At 46.5% G+C, this 17,145-nt stretch overlaps 1 protein-coding gene across 4 annotated transcripts; it reads left to right on the top strand.

Annotated features, from left to right (window-relative positions):
• Positions 1-883: 883 nt before the first annotated feature.
• On the top strand, positions 884-17,097 carry khsrp (KH-type splicing regulatory protein). 4 transcript variants are annotated; one of them, XM_045709572.2, is made up of 18 exons: positions 884-1,191; positions 2,405-2,507; positions 2,650-2,709; positions 2,807-2,843; positions 2,984-3,042; positions 3,138-3,209; positions 3,767-3,824; positions 4,125-4,296; positions 5,937-6,035; positions 6,767-6,883; positions 7,344-7,446; positions 8,563-8,687; positions 12,282-12,587; positions 12,700-12,815; positions 14,648-14,742; positions 14,933-15,142; positions 15,555-15,727; positions 15,838-17,097. In XM_045709572.2, the coding sequence occupies exons 1-18, from the start codon at positions 1,105-1,107 to the stop codon at positions 15,844-15,846; spliced, it is 2,001 nt and encodes a 666-aa protein (XP_045565528.1). In that variant the 5' UTR covers positions 884-1,104; the 3' UTR covers positions 15,847-17,097. The 4 variants fall into 4 exon arrangements, with proteins under 4 accessions (XP_045565528.1, XP_082823117.1, XP_045565525.1 ...); XM_082966991.1 differs by having other exon boundaries at positions 7,344-7,452; XM_045709569.2 differs by having other exon boundaries at positions 3,138-3,221.
• The last annotated feature ends 48 nt before the right edge of the window (positions 17,098-17,145 follow it).

Below are 17,145 nucleotides of genomic sequence, written 5' to 3'. Positions count from 1 at the left end.
TACTTTAGACCAGAGACCATTCCCCCTATATTTATTAAATTTTTTATTGTCAGTTAAGAACAAATTATGTTTTTACAGTGACGGCCTACCCCGGCCAAACCCTCCCCTAACCCGGACAATGCAGGCCAGTTGTGGCCTATGGGACTCCCGATCACAGCCGGTTGTGACACAGCCCGGGATTGAACCAGGGTCTGTAGTGACACCTCTAGCACTGAGATTCAGTGCCTAAGACCGCTGCGCCACTCGGGACCACAAAATATATAGTTATCTACTTTAGACCAGAGACCATTCACACTATATAGTACACTACTTGACCGTTCCTCTGGTCAAAATGTGTTCACTATATGGGGAATAGGGTTCCATTTGGGACACCAAATTGGACAGTGGTATGTTTATTAGCTAACATAAGTAGCTAGGTCATTAATATTTAAATGACATGGCTAAATGTTGTTAGCCTGGGTGCTAGTCTAATTCAGCTCTCTTACCAACTCCTTATGGAATTGTCATGCTGTTTGGCTTGACAATGGAGAAGGCATCATAACAACAGATCTGGGACCAAGCTAATATTTATAGCAAAGGTACCAAAAACGAACTAAAATTTCCGCTTTGTTGCTTTTATCTGTGTTTCGACTTTTGAGATTATGCAAGTTTGATGGTGAGTGTTTTACGAGCTGAAAGAGCTCATTGTTGCCCCCAAATGGGTATTGATGGTTACAAACGTCAATCAATAATGAAATGTTGTTTCTGTAAGCACATTGGTCAACTTGACCATTCTTCAAACTCCGATTGGCTCTTCAAAAATCGCCTACAGATGATTGGTCGAAGTTGAACTGTCAATCAAGAATCACCCTGCCCTGGTCAATAGGATCTACTTTCAAGTCAGTAAACCAGTAAGATTTGTGTCTGTATTCTTCACCGCCTCCTTCGCAATCACCGATTGGTTACTTTAGGAGGGAAGACTGCTAGAAGGTTTGATGCCCACCTTCTGCGCCCTCCCCACACTTCGCCTTTCTCATCTTCCCGCTTCTGCGCAACTCTGCTCGGCCTAACTACCTGTCCAAACCCCCGTGTGTGTCTGTGTATTTCCCCAAGAGAGCAAGCAGCATGTCGGACTACGGCTCACCCGGGGCCGGAGCGGGCGCTGGAGGCAAAAAAGATGCTTTCGCGGACGCCGTGCAGCGAGCCAGACAGGTAAGGGGTCGGAGCAAGGATCTAGCGAGACTGGGGCACTGAACCAAGCCAGTCTGTTGTGTGCGCTAGCTACGATGCTAGGCTAACTAGCTAGCTTGCAACGAGGCCGTCGATGGGTTACTCGAATCGATGGGACCGACCGGCTTGGTGTGTGGGTGAAATCAAAATGCGAAAAACCTAGAATTGAACCTCATGTTGGTGTACGCATGTGTGGATTTGTTTTTAATATTAGCTAACGTTTGAGTTCGGTACCACCACAAGGTTTACGCTAGCTAGAGTGCTACCGTTAGCTGGTTAGGCTAGCTAATAGTATTCTCGGCGTGCGTGGCGATGCTTTCCTTGTTCTAGCTAGCCAACAAGCCTAAAACACCGATTGCTAGCGTAACGTACCTAGTTAGCAAACACCAACGTTACCGTTAGGTGCCTGGATAGCAAGGTAACTAATGTTGGTGATCACGAAAAGCCCTCAATTTATATTCCAGGAGACCTACCATTTAGTGAGTAGTTAACTAGTTAGTCATCAATCATTTAACGTTGCTAGCGTTAGCCCTAAGTTTGGTAACTAGCTAGCGTCAGCAGCCTATCATTAACTTAAGGTTATTTAACTAGCTAGCTACTACCTTAACTAATGAGGTAGACGTTTCCACATGGAACCTGCGATGCAAACTTTTCCAAAACAGTCAAATTTGTCGGCCAGTGTTTCAGAATAGCTAACTTACATAGCTAATGGGACACAAACACGCTCTAGCTAGTGTTAAGGTTAGCTACTGCCGACATGTCTGATACGAATTAGGCCAGTATCTCCAGATGAGATCCTCTTATCCCAGTCTGGCAGCTACCTGAACTAACCCCGGGTGTAGAAAATAACTACCGAGTCTAGGGCTGCTTCTGAAATGGCACCACAGGACTCTGGTCAAAGTAGTCCATTATAGGGAATATAGAGTGCTGTTTGGGATGCAACCCAGCTATTGTGTAATAAAGGGATGCGGGAGGGTACATGGTTTGTGTAGAGGTGATATACTTGGGCAACTACAGATCTGGGATCAGGTTACCAGCTCCAGATTCAAACCCGGCGAAGATTATACAAAACGGTTCATGTATCAGTATCTCGGGCCAACTTCATTCTCCCTAGGAGCTCACACAATGCTTTTGAATGGGATACCTGTTTTACCCAAGTCTTGGCCATATACCTCATGCTGTGTGTGTTCCCTAGATTGCAGCTAAGATCGGAGGAGATGCCGGACCTCCAAGTAACAATGGAGGAGGAGGAGAGGGCTTCCCGTTCCAAACACTGAAACGTTCTCTGGAGGATGGAGGTAGGAGGGCAACACAGGGACCAACACACACATGGAGTAATACACACGGAGGAGCACACACACTATGTACACACGGAGGATCATGTTTCTGGAGCCTTACTTCAGGGTGGTGTTGAGGTTCATGTTTTTCCTGTTTTATCAGACCAACCAGATGCCAAGAAGATGTCTTCCCAGGGGGACAGAGACTCAGCCACTGCTTTGTGTACGTATACCTAACAGACAGTCTCTTGTCTCTGCCTATCCTCACACATTCATCAGTTGCTTTGTATTGGTTGGTAATCCATTACTCTTCCCCGTAGCTATCGGAGCTCAGCTCGCTGCCCTGTCTCAGCAAAGGTATTAATAGAAGGCCATTTTTTCCCCTTTTTGGCTGTCTTGTATATTTTGTAGTGTTTGATTCCCAGGTGTTTTGAGCTTGTTATGAAGGATAAGCATTCATTCCTCCTTTCTCTCCTTTCTCCCTCTTTTCTCTTCAGTGTCAGACCCTCCACTATGACAGAGGAGTACAGAGTGCCAGACGGCATGGTCGGACTCAGTGAGTACACACACAGTATCGCTTGGGCTCACGCAGAGAACCTGTTCACACACACGCACTACGATAAAATGACCTCACGGCTTGTTTCTCCGCAGTCATTGGTCGAGGGGGCGAGCAGATCAACAAGATCCAGCAGGACTCGGGCTGCAAGGTCCAGATCGCTCCAGGTGAGCAACTAGGTGCTCACCTCTCTTTATATACTACCTCTACTATCTCAGCACGCAGCCCAGATGGCACCCTATTCCCTACATAGTGCACTACCTTTGACCGGAGCAATAGCCATTATTAGACTGATATAATTGCACTGCATTGTTAGGTTTAGCACTCACAACAAAGGCATTTTGCTGTCCTTGAGCACGTGACATTAAAACATGAAACTATACGGCACTGCTTTCGACCAGGGCCTTCAGCAAATATAGTGCACTACTTTGGACAAAAACAATGACCTTTTAGGGCACTACTCTAGGCTAGCACCCTGGTCAAAAATGGAGCATTATATTTGACTGGAGCATATGCCTTTATAGTGCACTACTGTTAGTGCACTACTTTTGACCGGGGCCCATAGGGCTCTGTTAGGGCACTACTTTTGACCAGGGCCCATAGGGCTCTGTTAGTGCACTTTGTAACTAATAGGGTGCCAATTGGGATGCATTTGTAGTCTGCCAGTAAGACCGATGTTTGTTGTTTACTTGTTGATATTTACTTGTTTGTGTTTGTGTTTCAGACAGTGGTGGCATGCCAGAGAGGAGCGTCTCCCTCACAGGAAACCCTGACGCCATCGCGTAAGACATTACACTAAGTCTGTGTCCCCATAGGGCCCTGGTCTAATGTGGTGCACTACATAGGGAATAGGGCTCTGCTCTAAAGTAGTGCCCTACATAAGGAGTAGGATGCCATTTGGAAGTATCCCTTGTAGCTGTGTGGCACGATTAGGGTTCGTTAGATTTTCCTGGTCGTTTGATCTCAATTGGAAAAGTTCTGGGCACTGGCATAGGGGCACTGTTAAGAAGTATATCTGATCATTACACAACTCTTTCTAACTACCTCCCTCCCTGTCTCTGGGTCTTTTCCTCCCTCTTCAGGAAAGCCAAGATGTTTCTGGATGAGATTGTATCTCGGGGACGGGGTGCACCTTCCTCCTCTTTCCACGAGTCGACCAATGGGCAGAGTGGCTCCATGCAGGAGATGATGATCCCAGCTGGCAAGGCCGGCCTAATCATCGGCAAGGGAGGAGAGACCATCAAACAACTACAGGTTAGGCCACACACACACACACAGGAGGAGAGACCATCAAACTACAGGTTAGACCACACACACAGGAGGAGAGAACATCAAACTACAGGTTAGACCACACACACAGGAGGAGAGAACATCAAACTACAGGTTAGACCACACACAAGGGAGGAGAGAATATCAAACTACAGGTTAGGCCACACACATGGGAGGAGAGAACATCAAACAACTACAGGTACACATTGGGGAGTTGTATTGCTGAAGCCTCCTGTCCAGGGGGTAAACTGGTACATCACGCTGCCTCACCTTATAGAAACTGCATCCTGTCCAGGGGGTAAACTGGTACATCACGCTGCCTCACCTTATAGAAACTGCATCCTGTCCAGGGGGTAAACTGGTACATCACGCTGTCTCACCTTATAGAAACTGCATCCTGTCCAGGGGGTAAACTGGTACATCACACTGTCTCACCTTATAGAAACTGCATCCTGTCCAGGGGGTGTACTGGTACATCACACTGTCTCACCTTATAGAAACTGCATCCTGTCCAGGGGGTAAACTGGTACATCACACTGTCTCACCTTATAGAAACTGCATCCTGTCCAGGGGGTGTACTGGTACATCACACTGTCTCACCTTATAGAAACTGCATCCTGTCCAGGGGGTGTACTGGTACATCACACTGTCTCACCTTATAGAAACTGCATCCTGTCCAGGGGGTGTACATTTTACATTTTTTACATTTTAGTCATTTAGCAGACGCTCTTATCCAGAGCGACTTACAAATTGGTGGATTCACCTTATAATATCCAGTGGAACAACCACTTTACAATAGTGCATCTAAATCTTTTAAGGGGGGGGGTTAGAAGGATTACTTTATCCTATCCCAGGTATTCCTTAAAGAGGTGGGGTTTCAGGTGTCTCCGGAAGGTGGTGATTGACTCCGCTGTCCTGTACTGGTACATCACACTGTCTCACCTTATAGAAACTGCATCCTGTCCAGGGGGTGTACTGGTACATCACACTGTCTCACCTTATAGAAACTGCATCCTGTCCAGGGGGTAAACTGGTACATCACACTGTCTCACCTTATAGAAACTGCATCCTGTCCAGGGGGTAAACTGGTACATCACACTGTCTCACCTTATAGAAACTGCATCCTGTCCAGGGGGTAAACTGGTACATCACACTGCCTCACCTTATAGAAACTGCATCCTGTCCAGGGGGTAAACTGGTACATCACAGCTGCCTCACCCTACAGAAACAGTGCTCCTGTCCAGGGGTTGTACTGGTACATCACAGCTGCCTCACCCTACAGAAACAGTGCTTCCTGTCCAGGGGGTGTACTGGTACATCACAGCTGCCTCACCCTACAGAAACAGTGCTTCCTGTCCAGGGGGTAAACTGGTACATCACAGCTGCCTCACCCTACAGAAACAGTGCATCCTGTCCAGGGGGTGTACTGGTACATCAAGCTGCCTCACCCTACAGAAACAGTGTTCTGTCCAGGGGGTGTACTGGTACATCAAATATCTGTACAGGAGAAAGATTCAGAACACAGCTACTAATATAATGGGAGGGAAGTACTAGGAAACAACACTATACCTGGGGAGTCTTGTCTGATAGATGGATAGATATCTATATCTCTCTGTTCCCTGTAGGAGCGTGCTGGAGTAAAGATGATTCTCATCCAAGATGGCTCCCAGCCACCCAACATGGACAAACCCCTGCGCATCATCGGAGACCCCTACAAAGTACAGGTAAACGCCCTGCTGCCCGTACTGCGTACACCACACGCCCCTGCTGCCCGTACTGCGTACACCACACGCCCCTGCTGCCCGTACTGCGTACACCACACGCCCCTGCTGCCCGTACTGCGTACACCACACGCCCCTGCTGCGTACACCACACGCCCCTGCTGCGTACACCACACGCCCCTGCTGCCCGTACTGCGTACCCCACACGCCCCTGCTGCCCGTACTGCGTACCCCACACGCCCCTGCTGCCCGTACTGCGTACCCCACACGCCCCTGCTGCCCGTACTGCGTACCCCACACGCCCCTGCTGCCCGTACTGCGTACCCCACACGCCCCTGCTGCCCGTACTGCGTACCCCACACGCCCCTGCTGCCCGTACTGCGTACCCCACACGCCCCTGCTGCCCGTACTGCGTACCCCACACGCCCCTGCTGCCCGTACTGCGTACCCCACACGCCCCTGCTGCCCGTACTGCGTACCCCACACGCCCCTGCTGCCCGTACTGCGTACCCCACACGCCCCTGCTGCCCGTACTGCGTACCCCACACGCCCCTGCTGCCCGTACTGCGTACCCCACACGCCCCTGCTGCCCGTACTGCGTACGCCACGCTGCCCGTACTGCGTACCCCACACGCCCGTACTGCGTACCTGGATATGGGGCTGGTTATGTCTCTATTGTCAGGTAGTACTGGCTGACTTGATCAATATCTGTCTCTTTCTTTCTCTCTCTGCAGCAAGCGAAGGAGCTGGTGAATGAGATTCTGAGAGAGAGGGATCACGCTGGCTTTGGAGACAGAAACAATTTTGGCAACCAAATGGGGGGAGGAGGTGGTGGAGGAGGAGGCATGGATGTGAGTAGGATCTTTGTTTACGAGATGGATTCAACTTGATTGTAGTTGGAACTCTGACTGGATTTGATCGAGCTGTGGAGGTCAAACTCACCCAGGTGCTTCACTCTGTTAACCTCCACCTGTTCCCTTCCCTTCCACAATGGCACAGGGAAGGGAGCAACTTCGCTGATGGAAATGCAGCCCTGAGGGGTTAAACCCATAGAATTAGATTGACTGACTAGAACATGAAATAGAACGTCTGCCAGTGGCATCATTGACTTGATTGAAATTGACAGAAGGAGTAGAACAAAGTGTATGATTAAAGGTTGTAGAGTTCCAGCCGGTGGAATGACTGTGGCGTTGCAGCCCCGTTTAGTAACAACTCTCTGCTAGAACTCTGAAGGTCTTTGCCTCATCAGTATCGTGTGTTTCAGTTTGGCCAGATGCCTCTTCCTCATTATGGTGTCTTTTCATTGGCCAGGTGCCCGTGCCCCGCCACTCTGTGGGAGTTGTGATTGGTCGAAGTGGAGAGATGATCAAGAAGATCCAGGCAGACGCTGGAGTTAGGATACAGTTCAAACCAGGTGAGGGTCACACCCTTTCTGCTAGGGTCAACTACCATCTGGTCTTGTTCAGCTAGACCCTGTATCTCCCCCTTTAAACCCTGCTTCAGTTGTTATAATCACTATGGTAACTCTCTCCCTCTTTTTGTTCTCTCTCCCTCCCTCCCTCCTCCCCTCTCTGTCAGATGAAGGTACATGATGTATAAGTCCCACACCTACAACAGATTTAAAATATTTCTATCATAGGAAACATTAGTATTTTATCATGCTATGTTTTTACACATGATCGTGGGTCCAGGAGAATCAAACTGAACTCGGACCTCCTGCTATGTGTTAGTACCATAACATTTATATAAATCACTTGACTGTGGAGCGAACCTGGGGCGTGTTCAGTAGGGCCCCACCGTAACAAAACGGTTTGCAACTGGAACCTACAGTCTGTTCTTATTGGACAAGTCCAGGTAGCGCCTTCCGGTTTTGACCCTGCTTCAGTTGAGTGTTATGATCAGTATGGTAACTCTCCCTCTTTTCTTTGTCCCCTCCCCCCCTCTCTCTCTCCCTCTGTCAGATGAAGGTACAGGACTGTATATGAAACTCAAACACCACACACACACACACACCACACACAGCAGATTTAAGTGTTTCTATCGGGTCAGAAAGGAAATGTTAGTAACCATCATCTTAGAGGTGCCAATCTGTTATGGGACAAGTCCAGGTAGCAACTTCCTGTGTTGAACCTGCTTCAGCTGAGTGTTGTGAACAGTATGGTAACTCTCTTCTTATTTTTCTCCCTCACTCCCTTCCCCCTCACTCCCTTCCCCCTCTCTCCCCTCACTCCCTTCCCCCTCACTCCCTTTCCCCTCTCTCCCCTCACTCCCTTCCCCCTCTGTCAGATGAAGGTACAGGACCGTATAAGAAACATTTTGACTGGAACCTTCTTTTGGTTGAAACAATGATCATTATGATGACTCTTTCTCATCTCTTTCGCTCGATCTGTCTTTCGCTCGATCTGTGCTTTCCCCCACCCCCTATCTTTCTCTCGTTGTCTTTCGATCGCTCTCTCTCCTCTCGCTGCCTCCTTCCCTACTCTTCCTCCCCTACCCCTGCTCTCCCTTCCCCCTCCTCCCCTCTCTCTAGATGACGGTGCAGGTCCTGATAAGATAGCCCACATCATGGGCCCTCCAGACCGCTGTGAGCACGCTGCCTCCATCATCAACGAGCTGCTGCAGAGCATCAGAGTCAGGGAGGACGGAGGACAGGGGGTATGTCCACTACCCACTACAGGGTTACACATGGGAGGCTGCAGGGGGTACATGTGGGGTGTGAAGGGAAGTGGTACTAGATGGCAGGGGGATGCACCAAGTTGAATATAAGATGGTGCAGGGGTATGGACAGGTGAGGTTTCCTGGTCTTGAGAAGGAGAGATGTATTGAAGGCCATAACTGAAATGTCTACAGTGCCTTGCAAAGTGTTCACCCACCCTTGGCATTTTTCCTATTTTGTTGCATTGCAACCTGGAATTTAAATGGATTTTTATTTGGATTTCATGTGATGGACATACACAAAATAGTCCAAATTGTTTCAAAGAATAATAATAATAATTAAAAAAAACAAAGGAAAGTGGTGCGTGCATATGTATTCACCCCCTTTGCTTTGAAGCCCCTAAATAAGATCTGGTGCAACTAATTACCTTCAGAGGTCACAGAATTAGTTAAAATATTGCACACAGGTAGACTTTAAGTGTCACATTATCTCAGTGTGTGTGTATACACCTGTTCTGAAAGGCCCCAGAGTCTGCAACACCAGTAAGCAAGCGGCACCATGAAGACCAAGGAGCTCTCCAAACAGGTCAGGGACAAAGTTGTGGCAGATCAGGGTTGGGTTATAAACATAACAAAATCAAACTTTTGAACATCCCACAGAGCACCAATTAAAACATGGAAAGAGTATTGTTGATAAAACAGCTGTATTTATGGAAAAGATGTTTGAAAGGGTTAATTTGTTGTTAAATGATATTATAAATTGGTATGGTGGAGTTATGTCCTTCATGGAGTTATCAGATTTGTACGGGAAGGTCTGCTCAATCCAAGAGTACAACCAATTGATTGCAGCATTGCCCCAAAAATGGAGGTGGCAGCAGGAGGAGGTATGGAACTGGTCTGTCTGCCCAATATAAAGAATCAAAACTAGCAGAGGAATAAAAAGAGCATAAATGGGAAAGTATACCAGTTTCATTTGAGGACTAGGATGTTGACAACTGTGCCATGCAGATTGCGAAATAGTTGTGAAGAGATTTTTGATGTACCGATTCCATGGTATAAGTTGATATATAAAACTGCTCAAGATTCAAGACTTTGTGCTTTTCAGCTGAAATTATTGTATAGAATTCTTGCCACCAACAAAATGTTGAATATTTGGGCCATAAATCATCAAAGCTCTGCAGATTCTGTTGTGACGATACAGAATAAATAGACCATTTTAAGTATGGCTGAAAATGCATAGCATTGATCTTAAGTTGACCCTAGAAATAGTACTGTTAGATCTGGAGAAACTGGGTCAGTCAATTACTAATACTCTTAGTTAAAGTATTTATCTTCAACTCGCAATCTGTGGATTCTATTCAATTACACTGAAATTGTACGTTAAACATCACAGCATAGTTGAAAAGAGATGTGTTGAAACCCGAAGTGGGTGGTGGCCAGCAGAGATGGATTGGATGGGCTGAGGGTTGGGATGTGGAATTGGAGACAAGTGGGAGTGGAGTTGCTGTGTGGGAGAGAGAATCATGGTCAAAGATAAAAGTACAAAAAAAGGTCAAAATAAAACATATTAAAAAGTACATTTGAATGACACTAAGTGGCAGTGTTTTTACAACTAATGCCGGTTTGCCTGAGGCTGATGCCATGCAGGTGTTTGTACACATGCATATACACACACTCATTCAAATAAACACATACAAGAACACACACATACATGTAATAGTGCCAGACATGCACACAAACATATAGAGTTGGAATTGCTGTTAGGGTTTTAGTTGTTGGTGCATTGGGGTTTCTTGGGGATGGGAAATGGAGTTAACTGTCTTCTTGGGGTGGGACTGGGAGGGGTCTCGAATGCTTGAGGGACAGCTATTGGGGAACTGTGGGGGATCTTGGAGGGTTCGGGGTCACGTTTTTGGCCTTGTGGGAGATCTATCAACATGCCCTTGAGCAGGGCATTGTCCCTGGATGCTTCTGTGTGTCACTCTGAATGGGAGTCAGTTGGATGACTGGTATGATGTAGTTGTTGAGCGGCTTCCCTGCAAGTATATTTTATGTTTCGGATATTCAAATAAAAAATTCTAGATATTTTTTTAAGTGGCACCACAACAAACCTCCCAAGAGAGGGCCGCCACCCAAAATTCAGACCAGGCAAGAAGGGCATTAATCAGAGGCAACAAAGAGACCAAAGATAACCCTGAAGGAGCTGCAAAGCTCCACAGCGGAGATTAGAGTATCTGTCCATAGGACCACTTTAAGCCGTACACTCCACAGAGCTGGGCTTTACGGAAGTGGCTAGAAAAAAAGCCATTGCTTAAAGAAAAAAATAAAGGTATGTGAGAGACTCCCCAAATATATGGAAGACGGTACTCTGGTTAGATGAGACTAAAATTGAGCTTTTTGGCCGTCAAAGAAAACGCTGTCTGGCGCAAACCTATCACAGTGAAGCGTGGTGGTAGCATCGTGCTGTGGGGATGTTTTTCGTCGGCAGGGACTGGGAAACTGGTCAGAATTGAAGGAATGATAGATGGTGCTAAAGACAGGGAAATTCTTGAGGGAAACCTGTTTGTCTTCCAGAGATTTGAGATTGGGTGGAGGTTCACCTTCCAGCAGGACAATGACCCTAAGCATACTGCTAAAGCAACACTTGCGTGGTTTAAGGGCAAACATTTAAATGGCTTGGAATGTCAAAGCCCAGACCTCAATCCAATTGAGAATCTGTGGTATGACTTAAATATTGCGGTACACCAGTGGAACCCATCCAACTTTTTTTCACACAAAAAAAATGTTGCATCTTCAAAGTGGTAGGCATGTGGTGTAAATCAAATGATACAAACCCCCCCGAAAATTCATTTTAATTCCAGGTTGTAAGGCAACAAAATAGGAAAAATGCCAAGGGGGGTGAATACTCGTGCAAGCCACTTCACATTAAGTCTCCGCTATTCCCCCTTTAGTTTTTCCTTGAATTTTTGTATTTATTAATACATTTCTTTGACGGGACATCAACATTTTCTGTCAATGTGCCAGATTTGGCCAGCTGGCAAGTTTATTTATTTATTTTCCCAGCTTTAGTCCCTGGGCAGATGGATAAAAATGACACTGTTTAAAAATCTAACTTAAGGCGTCGGCATGCTTCCCATCTGAAACCGTTCAGAACAGTTTGTGCAGTATTCTGACATTTTGATAAGGTTTTGGTGTTCAGAATTGTATTTATTCTTTTGGCCGTTTGCGCACCAAAATTTCTCAGAGCAAGCTGAAGTTCAGCATTTGACATCGATGTCCCTTCATTGGCCAACAGTAGAGATTCTTCAATGAAGTGTTTGTGCAAAAAAAAATTCTTTGCAAAATACCACACCAAACATCTTAGTTAGATGCAACTCAGATCTCCTCTGCAAAAATGTAAATTTAATGCTGTATTTTTTTTGAGTCATCTTAGATTTATATCATTTTATTTTGATGAACTGTATACAGGCTACGGAGTCTCCAAATAGTACTACTGGCACTTTTTAGCGGTTTTCAAGCGACGGTCTTTAAAAGGTAGTATGCCAGCGCAGTCGTGCGGAAGCCTTCACCTGCGTCTCCCTCTCTCTTCTCCAGGGTCCTCCAGGTCCTCCTGGCACGGGGGGGATGCCTCAGGGTGGCCATGGCAGGGGGCGAGGCCAGGGCAACTGGGGCGGTCCTCCGGGAGGTGAGGTCACCTTCTCTATCCCCGCCCACAAATGCGGCCTTGTGATTGGTCGGGGTGGCGAGAACGTCAAGGCCATCAACCAGCAGACGGGGGCTTTCGTGGAGATCTCGCGTCAGCCGCCGCCCAACGGTGACCCCAACTTCAAACTGTTCATCATCAGGGGGTCCCCTCAACAGATAGATCATGCCAAGCAGCTCATAGAGGACAAGATCGAGGTACGGGAGGACGGACATGTCCTGAACACACATTTAAACACACCCAGTGTATCATTTAATAGTCCCACACAAACTGTAAATGGAATGAATAGTTTCTCCTCTGCCCCTCTAGGCTCCTCTGTGTCCTCTAGGGGGTGGTCCTGGTGGACCTGGTCCTGCTGGTCCAATGGGCCCCTACAACCCCAACCCTTACAACCCAGGGCCTGGTGGCCCCGGAGGACCCCCGCAGTAAGTTCAACAACCATGCGCCCCTACAACCCCAACCTTGATATTGCAGCCTGCCCCCCCCCCTCCCCCCACACACACACACACACACACACAGTAAATACAGCACCTACCAGACATAAAGGGCCAGTTTCCCTGTCCCAGGCTAGTGCTTGTTTGCATCGCTACAGCTTGTTATACATCCATGACATAAAAGAAAGAAGGGGTCTACTGTTAGTGTGGTGAGCAGCTCTGATCCCCTTGTGCTGTTGAGTGATTTTTTTTTTTTTTCTGGCTCACCATTTCTGTCATATGTACATTGTATGTTATTCACATTTCTTCCTCTGAATGAAATAAGGCCACATGTTGGTTAACTTCTATGGGCTAGGTGGGACGTGACCGTCCCACTTGCGGGACACACTATTCAACAGCCAATGAAATAGCCTGGCGCGAAATACAAAACAGCAAAAATCTCATAATTACATTTTCTCAAACAATCAACTATTTTACACCATTTTAAAGAAACTTCTCGTTAATCTAACGACATTGTCCCATTTCAAAAAGGCTTTACGGCGAAAGCATAAAATTAGATTATGTTAGGACATGAACTTCACAAGAAAAACCACACAGCCATTTTCCAAGCAAGGACATGCATCACAAAAACCAAAAGTACAGCTAAAATATTCACTAACCTTTGATCTTCATCAGATGGCACTCATAGGACTTCATGTTATACAATACATGTGTGTTTTGCTCGATAAAGTTCGTATTTATATCCAAAAACAGCATTTTACATTGGCGCGTGATGTTCAGAAAATGTATTCCCACCAAAACCTCCAGTGAATGTGCACATCAATTTACAAAATACTCATCATAAACGTTGATAAAATATTAAACTGTTATTCAAAGAATTATAGATAAACATCTCCTTAATGCAACCGCTGTGACAGATTTAAAAAAAGCTTCACGGGGAAAGCACACCTTGCAATAATCGGAGTACGGCGCTCAGAAAAATACAACAGGCAATACAGATACCTGCCATTTGAGTCATCTAAAATCATAAATAGCATTATAAATATTCACTTTGATCATCAGAAGGCACTTCCAGGAATCCCAGGTCCACAATAAATGTTGTTTTGTTCGCTAAAGTCCATAATTTATGTCCAAATACCTCCTTGTTGTTTGCGCGTTCAGTAAGCTACTCCAAATGTAGGAAGCGCGGCGCAAATTTCACGACAAAGTCAGTTCTATTTACGTTGATAGAAACGTCAAATTTTGTGTAGCATCAATCTTTAGGGTCTTTTTAACATAAAACTTCAATACTATTACAACTGGACGATTCCAATGTCTTAAACGTTATGGAACACAGCTACCTCATCACGTGAATGCGCGCCAATGAACTCATGTCATTTTCTGAGTCACCAACTTCCCGGCCTTCTGTTCACTGTAAAAGCCTGAAACAAGGTTCTAAAGACTGACATCGGAAGCCTTAGGACGTGCAAAGTGAACCCTGAGTCACTGTTAGATAGGCAATGACTTGAAAAGACTACAAGCATCAAATTTCCCACTTCCTGGTTGGATTTTTCTCAGGTTTTTGCCTGCGATATGAGTTGCGTTATACTCACAGACGTCATTCAAACAGTTTTAGAAACTTAAGTGTTTTCTATCCAAATCTACTAATAATATGCAAATATTTGACTCTGGGCCTGAGTATTAGGCAGTTTACTCTGGGCATGCTTTTCATCTGAAATCGAAAATACTGCCCCCTATTAAGTTAAAGCCAATGGGTATCATGCGTTTTGGTGTGTTTGACTTAAAGACATTAAGTGTCTAATCGTTCTCCACTCTCTCTCCAGTGGCGGCCCCCCAGGTGGTCATGGTTATGGGGCCCCTCAGGGCTGGGGCAACACCTTCCAGCAGTGGCAGGCCCCTGGAGGGCCACACGACCCCAGTGAGTAGACACTGCTTTATATTGACTGGTCTGATACTCTCCATCAGGCACTTTCCCTCCTCTCTGGTCAATCAATTTTTCCCTGGCCTGTCCTCAACACTCTACTCTTAACTTCTCGTTTCCTCTCCTCCCATTTACCTTACCCTCTTCCTCCCTTTCAACCCTCTTTCTCTAATCTTTCCCCTCCCAGATAAGGCAGCGGCAGACCCCAATGCTGCGTGGGCAGCCTACTATGCGCAATACTACCAGCAGCAGCCAGGGGGCGCCATGCCGGGCCAGGCCCCCAACGCCCCAGCAGCCGCCCCAGTCCAGGCAGACCCCTCCCAGGCAGCCCAGACCCCTGGAGGCCAGCCAGACTACACCAAGGCCTGGGAGGAGTATTACAAGAAGATGGGCATGGGTAAGATCATCGCCATGGTTATGATCATCGCCATGGTTATATTGACTTTACAATGACGTCCTGTAGTGCAATCAGTAACAATGTATCACTAGAAACAAAACACACGAGAAATATGAAATAATAGCGGATACATTTAGTAAAAAGGAACTACTAGAAAATCACATTTGGGTCGGCGCTTGCAAAATGGTGTCCATCTTGTAACACACAGGAGATCCTGTGTTACTAGAAAGGACTGAAAGGCCTTCACACTGTGTAGTCCTTATACATGCCACCTTTTAATGGACACTTTTCATCCAGAAGATGTCGTCAGATTTATTTCTATACAACAGAATTGTGATCAACAAATACTATTTTCTTGTCCAAGTTGTTGATCTTAAAGTCTGCTCCACTTTCCCTCCCTCTCTCTCCTCAGCCCAGCCCGGTGGAGGTGCAGCAGCGGCGCCGGCTGCAGCTGTAGCCGGGGGAGGAGCCGGCGGACAGCAGGACTACAGTGCAGCCTGGGCTGAGTACTACAGGCAGCAGGCGGCCTTCTACGGCCCTGGAGGGGCTCCGGGACAGGCTGCCACCCCTCAGCAAGGACAACAGGTAACACCCACACACACTCAGCTAGGACAACAGGTCACACATTTCATAGAAAACTGTCCAGTGTTCCCAGATACTTTAACTTCTCTACACTCTCATTCTCTCTATCCCAGGCCCAGTGAACCAAATCCAGCCAGTCTCCAGCCTGTCAGACGCATGGACCGGGAGGACTGTTTCTTCACTGCAGCAGCAGACACATCCCATCCAGCTCTCTGGACTTTTTAAATGTTTTCTTCTGGGTTTAAGTCGTAATTCAAAAAATGTCTGGTTTTGACGGAAGCAAAACCTTAATTCCCTCCCTCAAATACACTCCCAGTACCCCTCCCTCTTATCCCAGTACCCCTCCCTCTTATCCCAGTACCCCTCCCTCTTATCCCAGTACCCCTCCCTCTTATCCCAGTACCCCTCCCTCTTATCCCAGTACCCCTCCCTCTTATCCCAGTACCCCTCCCTCTTATCCCAGTACCCCTCCCTCTTATCCCAGTACCCTTTCTTCCCTTAATTCCCCTTGTTTTTCCTTTTCTTTCTTTTTTACAAAAACTGAAAAATAACAAATTCTACGATTTTTGCTGATGAAATGATTGAACAACTTGGTAGGGTTGTTTTTCCTTTTTGTTCCCCTGTCCTCACCCCAACATCTACAGTGTCTGCCTGTCCTCACCCCAACCCCCAGTGTCTGCCTGTCCTCACCCTGCATCCCAACCCCTACAGTGTCTGAGGAGGTGAAGGGGAAGATAGTAAAGAGCTCTGGCTCATCGGCCTAGCTAATACCCAATTGTAAAATACATGGACTCGCACTTCTGTCATTTTGTTTGTTTTCCTGAGGAATAAACTGTCGTCTAGCAGTACTTTGGAGTATAACTACTACTAATATTCAGCATCGGTTTGTAAAAACAAGTTGTTTTTTTGCAAGCAAAAGGATATTTTTTTGCTTTTTAGGCTTTTATTTTCATTTTTAATTAACGTCTAGTTCAGTTAAAACATTCCCTGTGTTGATGACGTAGCAGCATTTTTTCCCCTCCCCTCCCCCTCCACCCACTTATAATTTTACTTAGTTCATATTTTTTGGTAACTAAAGGGTGGGCCTGGGTTTGTGTGTGCCTGCGCGTCTGACTGTGTGTACAAGCGCCTGTTTCTATGGCTGCTTGCTACAGTGTGTGCCTGCTTGTTTTGTTGGTTATTTTGGCACAATTTGTGTCCCCAAGGCCCCCCTTCCCCTTGCTGACTTCAGATCAGATTGCTGCATCATCAGATGGGATGCCTTTAATTTTATTTTTCCTCATGTTCCAAGAAGTCGTGTTGTATGCTGTTTTTTTTTTGTTTTTTTTACTGCTTGTTTTTAAACTTCACAATAAATAAAAAGTATTGAGATATTTGGTGGATTGTATGTTTTTGTTGCACATAGTTTCAAGTCAGAGATA

Source organism: Salmo salar, chromosome 02 (genome assembly GCF_965601325.2).
Source record: "Salmo salar chromosome 02, fSalSal1, whole genome shotgun sequence".
Classification (NCBI taxonomy): domain Eukaryota; kingdom Metazoa; phylum Chordata; class Actinopteri; order Salmoniformes; family Salmonidae; genus Salmo; species Salmo salar.
The sequence above is the reverse complement of the archived record's forward strand: the minus strand, read 5'-3'. Positions and strand labels throughout refer to the sequence as shown.